General features: G+C 44.4%; 1 protein-coding gene across 1 annotated transcript in view; it reads right to left on the bottom strand.

Annotated features, from left to right (window-relative positions):
* TECTB (tectorin beta) overlaps positions 1–14,139 on the bottom strand; it is a 197,909-nt gene extending 183,770 nt beyond the window's left edge. Inside the window, exons 1-3 of the mRNA XM_086920285.1 lie at positions 14,036–14,139; positions 13,230–13,332; positions 5,005–5,195 (exon numbers count right to left, since the gene is read on the bottom strand). Coding sequence (XP_086776411.1) covers positions 5,005–5,195; positions 13,230–13,332; positions 14,036–14,044 — 303 coding nt within the window. The 5' untranslated portion in view covers positions 14,045–14,139. The remainder of the gene's footprint in view (positions 1–5,004; positions 5,196–13,229; positions 13,333–14,035) is intronic.
* Between the last annotated feature and the right edge of the window lie 608 nt (positions 14,140–14,747).

The raw sequence follows: 14,747 nt of genomic DNA, 5'->3' as shown, positions 1-14,747 counted from the left end.
TCGACACAGAGACCAGCTAGCACCAGAGACAGGGTAGAACTGTAGGAAAACAACATTTGTACGCGAATGTGGCCCGATAAAAAAACGAAATGCCTCAACTGCTTGAGACGGACGATTTGTATTTCACACTTTATGCCTGTCCGGAGTTGAATAAAATGATTTTGTTCACATTGCACAGGAAGGTTCAAGTTATAAACTGCGAATAACTTAAAATAAAGTGTGCATTTGGAAGCAGTTTCACACTTCTGCGGAAGATACGTTTTACAAAAAGTCGAAATACAAAAGTAAATGGCATCACAAACCAGAGGGTCAAACAAGTTTGCGGTTATACAGTGAGGATATTTCAAGACGTTACTTATATTCATTTTACACTTCGTCATTGTCAAATTGTTAAGGAGCCCCTCTCAAGAACATGCCAGCTCACAATCACAGAACCATGAGCAACAGGGGACAAACTGGGGATTGCAACACTCCATAACAGACTTTAAAACAACTCTGCTGAAGAAAACAAGCAAAGACCTGAATAATGTTTACAGGTCCGTGCTTGGTCTCAAGTTGTTAAGGGCCATGCACAGCAGCTCTTTTTAGTTATTAATCAGCAGCTGCCTGCTTGGAACTTGCCGTGCTGGGTGATGTTATTTCCCCCTCGGCAAGCAGAGCATGTTACTGTGGGTGAGATTGGGCGTGGGTGGGTGGGGGGGAAGGCGACAAGGGCGCTGGGCACAGAGCTAGCAGGGGGATGGATGCGGATGGGTGGGGGGAGGAAGGCGACAAGGGTGCTGGGCACAGAGCTAGGGGGATGGATGCACGCGGTGACTCTAACCTTGTTTACTGAACGTTCTCTGCCATGGCTGAGGGGCTTGGATTAAATTGCACTGCGGACAGCTAGTCCAGACCAGATGGGTGGAGATATTGTTGGAAGGACTTTATTGTTCAAAGCGTGTATCGCCAGTTGTGAGAATGGAGAATGCCGTTCTTACTGGGCCTGAGACAGGTAATTTCCTCTTACCTTGGGTGGAATTGCAGGGGGGTCCGTTTGAGTTCTTTGGCTTATTTTCTACCAGACTTGAAGCTTTTCTCAAAGTGTCCGTTTAATCCACATTTTATGTGTTCGTGTTTTAGTCAAAAACGCTGACATTTCCGTTTTACGGCTGTAAGTATATGCATGTTCTCCTCACTGTGGATGTCCGTCTCAAGAGTTGGAACAAAGAGCTGCGACTTAAATCAAACTTCGCAATTGTTTACCGACTTGGGTTACTCTTATTGCCCTCAACAAATATGGCTGTGTAACTATTTTGTCGAAAAATGTTACTTAAACGTGACCCATGTTCGCAAACTCGTTATTTTACTGAGATAAAAATGATTAGCGTGTAGAAAGATTAATTAGTGCCTTATTGTCTTGTTTGCTGTCTCTTATTTAAACAAGCAAGCTAATAATTACAAGCCATGTCGCCCGAAAATGGAGAGTAGCAGCAACTGCTCCCGACAGGGAATGGAAACTTTGCCAACTGTTTGTTATTGAGTTCCTGTTACGGACGTTTGCGGGAATGTGCAACCGAAAACTTCGACAGTCTCTTGCGGTAAAACGCGCCCCTGCGCTTCTCGAATCCTGGCTTACAACAAAACAATGTCGAGAGGTATACCTTCTAAACATACCAATGTTTTACGGTTTCTCTCGTTTGCGTGTACATCATGACTTGTGGCATTTTGTCGCAAAATATAACATTGCAAAGGAAAAAATAAATCAGCATGAATTTGACACTGTAAAGACAAACTGTAAAAGTAACAAGCATCACCCGAAGGCAGGCACTGAAAGCGATCACTTTCGCGATCGCTATTGTAAACAAGTGGTGCACGCGCACATATGCTTTCAGTTATCGCGGCCCGTGTCTGACCACAATAATTGAAACAAGACAGTGCTGTTATCAGCGCCGTGTGCCCCTCTGCAGGCTCCCCCTGCATTCCACGAGGCGCGCGTCGCGATCCTGTTTTGTCTGCCATGCTGTTGGCAGAAGTGCATGCGCCCAACGTTATCCGATCGGAAAACGCTGCGCGCGGCCAGGTCATGTCTCCCCTCGTCGTTCTTTTCGGCTGAGACGCCTACTATAGTTCTCTGGCGAGAACGCGCTTTGCGCGTTTCTAGCCGAGACCTAATAAAGGGAGAAACGAGAAGGAAAGAGAACAAGCTGTAGCCCGGTGACTGACGAGGAGGGAGGGGGAGAAAGGCTTTTGCAGTTCTCCAAGGCTAGCCATTTGGGTCATTAGGTGGAAAATAGGGCTCTCTCTTATCCATCATAAAAGAGAACTCCACACATGGCTCTGAAAGGTGGAAGTGTTGCATTTAACCGTTGCGGAAGAAGAAGTCACTCATCCAACATGGCTGAAGAGGAAGAAGTACATTCAATATGGCTGAAGAGGAAGTAAAGTATGATTAGAGAGGAAGGAGTGCATCAAACTTGTTGAAAAGGAAGCTGCACTTACAACAAAGCTGCAAAGAAAACAGCAAATCCAGCCTGGCTCAAGATTAAGCAGGACATCCAACAAGGCTGAAAAAGAAGCAGGGCACCGCACATGGCTGCAGAGGATGCTGGGAGCCAACACAGCTCCGGCAGTACAGGGCTGATGAACAAATGTTGGCTAACAGTCTCCTGAACCACCTCAGGGCTCACTGAAAATATGCCACAGTCATTCTTGTCGCTGTACACAAAACAAAATGTAAAATAAAAACACAGCAGCATTGATCCTTGCATGAGGCTCGTCTTCACCATGGTACAATGGGTCTAGGCTAATACGTTCATGGAGAGCATGCTGGCAGACCTGAAAGAGAGGCCAAAGCCTGAGTGAGCAGGGGCTCTGAACAAACTGGTCATCATCTGCAGGAAAGAGCTGATTCACAAAAGGTGACCTTGAAAGATGACCCAATGAGTTTCATGCTTACCTCTCACAAATTAGACAATCTGCTGTGACATGTACGAACCCCGGAATGATGAATCCCAGTAAGGCCAACTCAGCCTTCTATCCTTCTTAGGTCAGTAAGTAGATCACCAATAAAAGGAGTGATGGTAAAAATGTTAGTGCTTTGAAAATTCTTTAGTGCAGCATGAGCTGCTATAAAGAAACAAGTTGATAATAACTTACACATGTATAATGTTGCCTAATGATGGTGCAATGGCGTCCATGGATTAATCCTCCAAGAGGGGTGGTGACAGAGTACAGACAGGATGGGAATGCCATTGAAATCTGGAGAAACAAACTTTTTTCTGGCTCATTACCCCTTGGAAATGGATGGAAGTGTACTCTGGTCAAAGACAGGAGTACATTTGTTTCCAGAATGGTAATTGGGTTTTATACCGTCAAAACGAAATAGTGTGAAGAGTGTCCCCATGGGGAACAGGGTTTCCTCGTGGGCAAAAAGTATTTTTTTAAGTACCATTGCACTAATACAATGTGTCTCCTATTTGCAACTATACATGAGCAAGTACATCTGCATGGACTCAAGTGGAGATTCACGAAAACATTCGGAGGAGTATGCCAGAAAACCTTTGTAAAACTCTCCAAATCAGGTTTTTGCACCCATGCAAAGTAAAAGAACTTTGAATGCAAACTTGTGAACGTTTATGTGAATGGGGCCGAAGACCATTTACTAGACATTTTATTTCAGTAGGATATGTACAAACAGAGTTTACTGAAGCGGAACATTGAAAGCATTGCCAGTCATAGGTAGGGCACAGCGCTATCCTTCACGAAAAATTACAATTACATACATGCAATGCATTGCATGAAGACGGCAGTGGCACATGCGAAAACACACCAACGAAGTAAACTTCCAGTCACGTGATGCGAGGCACGAATAACTAACTCACTGCTCACTATTTACTTTGAAAGAATGTGCGTGCAGACGAAAACCAACATGAGCTTGCGTAAATGGATAACGAGTTCCCAAAAGAGGCACAGTGGTGAAAGCGGCAATAAAGATGCGCCCATAAGTCAAGGAGGTGTTGACATGAAAGAGCACGTGGAATCTCGGGTTCCTGGAGCATGCTTGGAATGTCTGTCTGGACTCCCACTGACGTCTCGCGGGAACAGACGCTCTTCTCCAATGATCAAACCAATCAAGTTATAAATAATACCGGGGCTCCAGACGTGCTGAGCCTGTTAAAAGTCAAGGATTGCAATCACTGCAGTCCAATCAAGTTATAAATAATACCGGGGCTCCAGACGTGCTGAGACAGTTAGAAAGTCAAGGATTGCAATCACAGTAAATAGTAGTGTCTAGTCACAGCCACCATCGAACATCTCAACCAGGCAATTCAAAACCATGCATCCTGCCCCTAACGAGGGCACAAGTCCTAACAAGCGCTAAAACACAAGCACGGGTGTGCATGCGCACGCCTGGAAGAGCGACGGCTAACGGAGGGGGAGCAGGAGGTAAGCCTGCGAGTGGTGCGCGTGCGCGCGCCTGGAAGAGTGAAGGCTAAAGGCAGATGGTGCCAGATGGCGCTTGTGCGCGTTATTGTGCGCATAACTGCACCCTCGGGGCCAGCAAAAGCGTGTGGTAGGACTTTTAAAAGCCCACTTACTAAAAGTCTCGCCAATGCAACGCATGCGCTGGCTCAGGCGAGACCTAAAAACGAGGAGAAATAACAGTATTTCTCCTCTTTACATCATTATAACCCCTGCTCTTGCATGCTGTTAGTTTGTGGCGCTGCCTCAGATTTACACCTCCTTATAAATCTGGGGCAGTGTCAAAAGCAATGGGTGTTGCGGTGGAACACCCAGAGCAACACCCATTGCACTGTCCTTTCACGCTAAGTGATGCATGTAAAGGGGCCTTATTTACAAGGCGACATTAAGCAACAAAACGTGGCAGCATTATGCCACAAAACGTGGCTTAACACCGCTTTTTTAATTTGGAGAAGGAGTTCTTTAACAAGTTCTCTGGCATTGCTGAGCTCTGCAAAACAATATTTGAAGATTGCTTCTTGGTGATACAAATCTGCTTACCTCAGATTGAGTTCCACAGTATGATTTGTTTCTGGGTGATAGATCTGGAATTGTGAACTGGTAGTACCCGGAGTCAACAATCCCGTTGTAGCAAATTCCTCCGAGAGCCAGCTGGTGGATTTCCCATCCATAAGCACATTCGGGAATTTTGGCAGTGATAGACTTGGGATAACAGTGTACCATGATGACATCTGAAATGGCAAATACAAATGTAAATTATGTTAAAAGAGTACCGTGATCATTGTGGTAAACACAATACTGCAACAACGACCATCTCCCAATATTTTAAACATTTTATAACAGCTTGTTCATTCTTTAGTTTGCTAAAAATGAGCAAATGGTTGGAATTGACTATCCTTTGCGTAGTACTCCCCTAGATTTTTACTTTCACTACCCCATTTTTGATTAACCCGTTTTGTTAGCATTAGGGCTCTGTCCACTTTAGCCCTGCTAGCCAGTGGTAAAGTGCATGTGCTCTCCTTTCCAAACATGCATGCGCATTGGTATCCAAGATTGTGGCGACGGCAGCGCGAACGAGCAGAGGGAGCCCCGGGACGCAGCGCACAAGGTAAGTGCCTTTTTATTTACTTTTCTTTCAATATTTTCAAAAATTAGGTATGGAGGGGAGGGGGGCAGGCACGCGTAGTGGGGCTACGCGAAGTGCGTAGGTGGGCGTAGTTTCTCGCCAACTTTGCTTAGCTTCCCGTAGCCCCACTACGCATACTACGCCCAGGGTTAATCTATATACTTTCAATGTACTTATGGATCTATATATTTATCACTTTCTTCTAATTTAGCATTTCCAATGCACAACCCTATTTCTCAGCCTATACTTCACTCAATATATCTTCTAGCCCAACCTTCTGACTCATCTCAAACTTCTTTCTACTACTCTTTCCAATGCACTACCCTATCTCTCATCCTATACATCTATCAATATATCCTCTACATCCACTCTCTCATTTATCCCAAACCCCTACCACTACTATGATGCCAAAAATAACCCTTTATAGACTCTTTCCTACTCTACCCCTCTTTGCATCATCTGACACCTCTTTTACTATACCGATCCCCTAAAACAAACCTTTCTAAACTCTTCCCTCTTTTCTACCCCTCCCCAACCCTTCTCAATCCAAATAACTGACTAACATATCCACCACTAAAATTACTTTTATGTTTCACCATACTAATTCAACACTAATCCTGATGGGTTCCAGAGTAGCATGCTACTTGCGCTTCAAAACCCCATCAGGGTTAGGAAGCGCTATATAAATACAAACCTCTTTCCCTCTTCTATCCCGCCACCTACCCTTCTCTATCCAAATAACTGAATAACATATCCACTACTCAAATTACTTCATATTTTGCTATGCTAATTTTCAACAATAATCCTTTATGGGTTCCGTAGTGGCGTGCTACTCGCCAGAAAAGTGATTCAACACCCATCAGGGATAACAAGTGCTATATGAAAGCAAACCTTTCTTCCCCTTTTATCCCTCCGCTATCCTTCTCACTCCAAATAACTGACTAATATCCACCACTGAAATTACTTCAAATTTCACCATATTAATTCACCACTAATCCTTTAAGGGCTTCCTGAATAGCGTGCGTCAACACCCCATCAGGGTTAACAAGCGCTATATAAATACAAACCTTTTTCCTCCTCTATCCTTCTGCTATCATTCCAAATCCAAATACCTGACTAACCTATCCACCACTTAAAATGTACTTGCATGTTTCACTATACTAATTCAACACCAATCCTCTATGGGTCCCGGAGTAGCGTGCTACTCACCGAAAAAGCGCTTTGACGCCTTGTCAGGGGTAACAAGCGCTATGAAAAAAAATAAGAACCTCTGGGGCCCTCAGCATTGGCCAAATGAGATGGGTGCACTTCCTGTACCCACACATGCTGTACGTAACTTGGGCGTCCAAATTGACGACAAGTTAACAATGAAGCAGCAGGCCACTAAGGTCGCAGCAACCTGTTTCTCTACTCTTAGGTGGCTACAAAAGATCCTATGGATGCTTCCCACGGTTGTCCAGGCATTGAAAACATCTCGCCTGGACTATGGCAACATACTATATTTGGGTGCTGATGTAGCCACTGTTAAAGTGTTGCAGGTTGTAAAAAATGCAGCCGCGCGACTCTTGAAGAATGTCCCTAGAAGAACTTCTGCATTATCTGCCTTGCATGATCTTCATTGGTTGAAGATCTCCAGCCGCATAAAGTTCAAGGCATTATGCTACATGTTTAGGATCAAGCAAGGCATTGCACCTACTTATTTACAAAAGCTGGTGCAACTTTACAGGCCCAAACGTACCTTACGATCCTCGGAAATTGGCAATTTCTCTATACCAAGATTTAAGCTGGCAAGGATGGGGGGACGTTCCTTCTCCTATCTTGGTCCCAAATATTGGAATGCCCTGCCCACTGCCCTTAAATTAGAGACCAGTCTTCTTCTCTTTCGCAGAGCACTGAAAACGCTGTTGTTCACATAAGTAGTTGGTACCTGCATGATGGCTATCTGAGATCTTCTTCTCTAGTCTGTCCCTAGCGCCGGGAAACCCACTGTGGGTAGCTGTGCGCGGTAAAAGTTTAAATAAATAAATATATAAATACAAATCTTTTTCCTCCTCTATCCTTCTGCTATCATTCCAAATCCAAATACCTGACTAACTTATCCACCACTTAAAATGTACTTGCATGTTTCACTATACTAATTCAACACTAATCCTCTATGGGTCCCGTAGTAGCGTGCTACTCACCGAAAAAGCGTTTCAACGCCTTGTCAGGGGTAGTAAGCGCTGTATAAATGCAATTATAATACAATACAATAAAGGCACTATTGTCAGAATGCATAAACAAAAATTGAAAATTCTGATCAAATATAGAAAGAAAAAGATACAAGTGCGCAACTGGCAACTTAAGTTTCAATTCTTCCAAAATATACGCTTTTTTTTGCGAGCTATACTGAAAGGCGTTGAGAATGCTCAAGATCCGGATTCAGTGCCAGCTATGAGCCATGCTGCATAGTATGCACATTTTGCTCAGCCGTCATCTGGGCACTAGACTTATGCACCCCCCAAAGCTTTGACATATGTCATTTATTTAGTGGGAATATTAAATGATTTTATAACGGAAGGCACAATACAGCCCACTATTACAACAGACAGCGCCCAGATCAACCATTTCCTTCCGCTCTTTGAGCACTCTGTGGCAACCATTTGGGTAGTTACTAGTGCGTAACAAAAAAAATGTAAATACAAAAATAAATAGATGTAACTTCTCTATCAGTCTTGTCTTATATATCTTTTGTAGGGAACCTCGACTGCAAGTATGAGCAGCCTTATCTATATATGAGTGTGACCCTGAATGTGGGAAGAACCTGTGTGCACATGTGGCACATGGCTCCAAATTTGAGAAATTATACATTTTGCATGTCTTTTGCCCAGCTGGCGTTCAATGTTTGCATCATGTAGTTCGGTACTGAACTTTTCTTAAGGGATGTGAAACAAGTATATTGTGCATTTACTTTCCTGTGTGGCAATTGCAGTAGACTGGTATTGGGTTTTAAATGACAACCCACTAGCTAAACTGGAATAAAATACTGCATGTGATAAAATGTGATTTAAAATGGGACTTACGCAGTGTGAAGAGTGGCAGCAGGGACTAATACACTGAGCAGTTTTTTTCTTGTCTGGGTGTATTTTTTATCATGATTTTAGACATCTACCTGCATCAGTTTTAGACCTCGTCTTTTGAAATATGTACAATATCTACTGTATATTTATATGGGTTTCTAAACTATACATCCACTATTAAAAATGTAATAATGCATCTCTTGCCAGAACACCTGAACCACAAGAAAACAAATGCTGTTGCAGAACCAATTTTACTTTTTTTGGAGGGGAGGGGTGGGGATGTCTGTAAACGGATATTAAAACAATTGCATGACACTGCTGGAGATAGGGGAAGTGGTGCGAGTATGTATGTCACCGAACCAGAAAAAAACCCCACGGTGCGTACATTTTCACTTCAAACTGTATGCACTGCGTGTACATACATAAACTAAAATCCAAGAGCATGTGGGTCCATACATCTATCTTTTATCTATCTATCTATCTATCTATCTATCTATCTATCTATCTATCTATCTATCTATCTATCTATCTATCTATCTATCTATCTATCTATCTATCTATCTATCTATCTATCTATCTATCTATCTGGCTTTCCGAACGCACTATTTAAGTCTGACCAACTCCCTTGGGCCGATTTCTTCATTCCACTGTTTAATCACACGTTTCAATCAAATAGCATACTAGCATCATGAAGAAGCAGCATACTACACCTGATATTTAAAGCTGGCATCGGATCAGACCTGGCAAACTACAGTTTAATTGTGCTCATTCATGTAAAAGCCAAAGTGTACGCCTCAAACCTTCTCACAGATATCAAAGAGTGGGTCACTTCCAACCAGATCCTCCCAAGCACACAAAGAAGCTTCAGACCAGGCACAAGCACAATGACCAACCTCTTGGCCTTGAACCTCCTCGTTGAAAAAGTGCAACAAAAGTCCACCAAATAGTACACTTGTATCGTGGACCTGAAAGCAGCATTCAACATGGTACCTAAAGAGCTCCTATGGCAAAAGATGGAAAAATGGGGCATCTCGCCAACCTTACTAAGAGCCATATAAACCTGTACTCAGCCACTTGGGTACAGGTAAAGTTAGGTAATGGAGAGAGAACCACAGCGAAAATTCAAACGTATAGAGGCTTAAAACAAGGGCGTGTGCTAGCCCCCAGCTTATTTAACATCTTTACAGCTCATCGAGACACCAGACTGACAGAATCCCAACGTGTCCACCCAAAGCTAGTCAATCACCAAGTTAGAAGTCCGCAATACGCTGATGATATCGTTCTATACAACCAAAACCTGATTGGCCTACAGTGTTTGATCACAAAACTGTTGGAATGCACAGAGGCACTTGACTAATCGCTAAATTACAACAAAACCAAGGTCATCTGTTTCTCTGCAAATTCCAGCACCCACAACTAAAAATACAAATTGCTCGCAGCAAAGAACATCGTAGAGCAGACCGGCTCATGCAAATATCTAGGAGTGGTGTTAGACTCCAAATTCACTCTTAAAGACCATCTTATCAAAAGACGGGCCCAAACAAACAAACATTTGCACTAAACATTGAAATTAATGTGCCCATCTAATTCTCATCTTCTACAAGTAGTTGCTGCCAAGTTTCTTCCAATGCTTACCTATGGTTCCGAATTATTTAAAGGCAAAGATGCAAATTTTCTGAATTGACAAAAATCTTGCCTTTTCAAACTATTATTTCAGATTCCGCAATTTACATCCCAGGTGCAGGTTCGATTGGAATTCGGACTACTCAACCGACTCCTGGTGAAGTCAGCAGCAAAACTCAAACTGTGCTGGAAGCTGAGAGCAGCCCAAGAAGAATCCTCGTTAGGTCTCTGCGGGACGTAACTAAAGAACCAGCCCAAAAGCAAGAAAGGGCCTAGCGCTCTTGAGAAAGCGTTAACCAGTGGCTGCTCGCCGTGGGGTGCTGCGGGCTTTGAGGCGGGGAGGGGCAGGGTGGGGGCAGTGTGAGGGGGTAATGGAGTCCGACATACGACAGACAGGAGTAAGATAGGTAATTAAATAAATAAAACTATTTACGCTGCAGCGCCAACTCAGCAATGCAGCGCGCGTAAGGTACATTTTTTCAGGGCCGGCCTTAGGCATGTGCAAACTGTGCACCTGCACAGGGCCACCAAACCCCAGGGGCCACCACACCAATATATATCCTTAATATATTTATCCTCTGAGGATGGATACATATTTGTGTGGCGGCCCCTGGCAGGGATTTGGCGGCCTCCGGCTCAGTTCCACTTCTAAACACCCTGACCCCCCCCCCCTCTTTACTGGCCTCCGTGCTCTGCCCCACCCGGACCCCCTCTTCCGGGACCCCCTACCTACACTCCCTGCCCAGGGCAACCATGACCCTAGAGCCGCCCCTGATTTTTTATTTATTTAATAACTTACCTTACTCCTGCCCGTCGTATGTCGGACTCCACTATCCCCACCCTGCAACTCCCCTGCCCTACCAACCCGCAGCACTCCTACGGCAAGCCGCCACTGGCGTTAACCACCCTAATCATGCATGAAGTATGGGACACAAACAACAGCTTCCCAGTATTTAAAAAAAGGAAAATCCTGCTGCTCAGCACAAAGCCTGGCTACTGGACAAACAATGCTTGCAAAGAAGAAACATTGATGGATGGTTCTATCCTCGTATGGGGTCCGGTCTCCGCAGCCGTGCCTTGTACATCACATATCCCCAACAATACAGCACTCCCTCCTCTTCGTTCAACTGGGAGCCTTTTGCTCAAAAGCTCAAGTCCCGACATAGATGCAAACATGGCCGACTAGTCTGTGCCGTCTCTGCGGACATGCGGAAGAGACAGTCTTACATCTCCTGTGCATCTGCCCAGACGTCAGTACATGGAGACAACACTTTTTACTTCCAAGCCTCCGTTCTCTTCAGATACGATCATGCCGTCCCACCGTAATAGCATTACTAGACAGCCAGTCGTTACAGCTTGCATGCAGGATAACATAGTTTTTGCAACAAGTCAGCAAACTGTTAAAGACCACATCGAACTCATTTGGCTGACTTCAGACCTAAGTATTTCGGCTGCCCCTCTCCATCTTGCAAAGTGCAATCTCATAATCATTGGAAAAGAGGACAGCAGATATCTAGTGCATCTTGAACACAGATCCAACTCTACCGCGTCAGATGTAATTATGCTCCACTCGCAACTTTAAGATTGTTACATGACTCTGCACTCCCGCATATCAGTTTCAATCTCAAGGCAGCCACAAATTGCACAGCAGCGGTTTGCAATAATGTGAATGGAGGACAGTGGACACTTGTACATAGTTGCTTTCTCCACCGATTTTAGATGCATAATGCTTTATTTTAAGGCTTCTGCCTGAAAATGAAATACTTTTTTAGCAGAGTTGCTTTTAAAAGGGAAAATGAAATTTTTGTACACGAAACCCTTGACCAGTGGCAGCCCCAAACTGAACAAAGTGTCTGTATAATCAACATATCAACATAATCAACATATGAGAGGCTAGCGAATACTCTGCACTTCTTATACACGCGCCGTCTTGGTTTTCAGACGTAATATGTTTAACGTCCTATTTTAATAAGGTCAAACACACTCGACACTTTGTACATCAAAGCATTGTCTGAATGTTTCCCAAATGCCACAGTGTATGCACTTAGACAACTAAAGCCAAACAACTTATAGTGTAAATAAGTAAGTTGTGATATTTGGCACATTTTATGCTAAAATTGTAATGCTTTAATTAACTACACAATAAAGTTGTTTTACATTAACAACAACAAATCTATCTATCTATCTATCTATCTATCTATCTATCTATCTATCTATCTATCTATCTATCTATCTATCTATCTCAACACACACACACACACACACACACACATACATAGAAACACATACATGCATTCGAGTACACACAAACACATCATCTCCATCCCACACACAATCACCCTTGTAACAAAACGACATAGGCACCACAACAAAAATGCAAACATGCACTTACATGTATACACATAGTACAGATTCCATACCTGAGAATATACCTTGACACTGCTACACATACATAGAGGTGCCAAAGAATGCACGCATTTTTATACCCTTACCGATGTACCTAAATAAGATGCACACATACAGACACACTTAGACAACACATACTCAAAAAAACGCGTCTGAAGGAGGTCCTACCAAGCAGGGCATATGTTGTACTTTACCCTTCGATGCCTTTCAAAGTAAAGTTGGCATTGAACTGACTGCAGCATGTGTATATTGTGTGCATTCTAGAAAGAGCCATTCGGTGGACATTAGTTTGTAGACTGAAAATGATGGGTTCCCTTGAAGTCAACAAGTAGGTAGGAGGCACCAGATGGCCTGGAAGCAGCTGCACAGGCCATGAATGGGAAAGTTCCAAAGAATTGATGACCTTTTAAGTCTCTTCTGACCCACAGATCACAATTTACCCACATGCATGATGCCAGGTGCATCTGATGATAAGAGTGAAAGCCGTGCTGCCTACGCGTCACCGGTGATTTGGGCGCCAGGGCGTCTAGCACACCTGGGCCATTGCTTACCTGCTTTATTAGGAAGACAAGGAATTGCAGAGGCTTTTGCTAAGAAGACCAGCAGGGTAATGACCACGAGTATCATTTCTTCTGTTGGCAGCTGGGCACACCACTGAGTGAAACAAAGAAGATTTTCGAAATGTTAAAATAGGATTTATTTCCATATATTAAATTGTCAGTGAAAACTAGTCATATCGGCTGCCTGTCCTTTTTTTAAAAACAAAGGGGCAGATTTATGAAGGGCTTGCGCCACGCTTACGCCGCCGTTGCGTGACGCAACGGCGCGGAAACGTGGCGCATCCCTACGCCCTATTTACAACGTGACGCATCTAGGAGATGCGTCACGTTGTACAGCACTGCGCCATGAGAGGCGTTCCTGCGCAGGGGGGGCGTTCCTGCGCAGGAACGCCTCCTGAAAGTGGCTGAGTGAAATCTATGAGATTTCACTCAGTCACTTTCAGGGCAATACTGCGTCAAAACCCTGCGCCTGCTTGAAGCAGGCGTAAGGCTTGAGGCAGCATTGAAAGAATAGGCCCCCCCAGAGCATTGCTGGAGCTGCGTCGCGCTTGCGACGCAACTCCAGCAATGCGTCACTTTTACTTTTACTTTTACTTTTACGGCACAGATGCGTGACGCATCTGTGCCTTTTTTGCCCCATGGTGCGCCGCATCATAAATGCGGCGTAGCTGTGGTGCACTGTGGCGCATGTTAACTGGCGCATCCCTTGGGATGCGCCAGTTAACATAAATCTGCCCCAAAGTCTCCCTATAATGGCTACCCCTCAGCCTCTTAAATTCTCAGGTGAGGGCACTTACAGAAGGCATCAGGAAGAGGGCCGCGGCATCGGATGGTCGCCTCCTCCCACATGGACGTCTCGCTGTCCGCGACACTTCTCCCTTCTCCCAAAGCACCCAGCTGCTGCCTTTGTTCCAAGTGCAGCGCTTTGGCCTCGTCTGTCCTTTTAAAGGCTTCCAGGTAACAGGAGCCCACTTCAGATTCGTGCCAGTGAGCGGCATTGTTCGACCTGAGGAAGGGGTGGCGGTGGGAATCACTTACACCTGGCTTCGGTCTCTTCTGGTTGCGGACAGGAGCTTCTCTCACCATCTATGGAACAGGAGTGCTATATTTCACCATACAGAAAAATACTCACAATCTGATTATTTTTTCTACGTATTCAGTGTCATTGGTTAGTACTTACATGAAATATAGTAATGGCGCCCAGTTTTCCGTTTTTACTGATTTTTACAGATAAATTTAGACTGAAAACAACGTGTTTTCGCTCTGTATTAATTTTCAAAAGTGGAAAACTACAAAAAATTGTGGGGCAGATTTACTACTTCTGGCGCATCTCTGCTAATCAGCAGGGAATGCGCCAGAAGAGTTGCGATGCATCTGCACATCCGTGCGCCACCACTGATGCGCCGCATTTACAATGCGGCGCACCGTGGCATACGGATGGGCAGATGCGTGTCTCATCCCCGGTCGTAAAGGTGTCGCATTGCTGAAGTTGCATCGCAAGCGCAACGC

Source organism: Lissotriton vulgaris, chromosome 5 (genome assembly GCF_964263255.1).
Source record: "Lissotriton vulgaris chromosome 5, aLisVul1.2, whole genome shotgun sequence".
Lineage (NCBI taxonomy): Eukaryota > Metazoa > Chordata > Amphibia > Caudata > Salamandridae > Lissotriton > Lissotriton vulgaris.
Note: the sequence above shows the minus strand (reverse complement) of the source record. Positions and strands in the feature narration are given on the sequence as shown.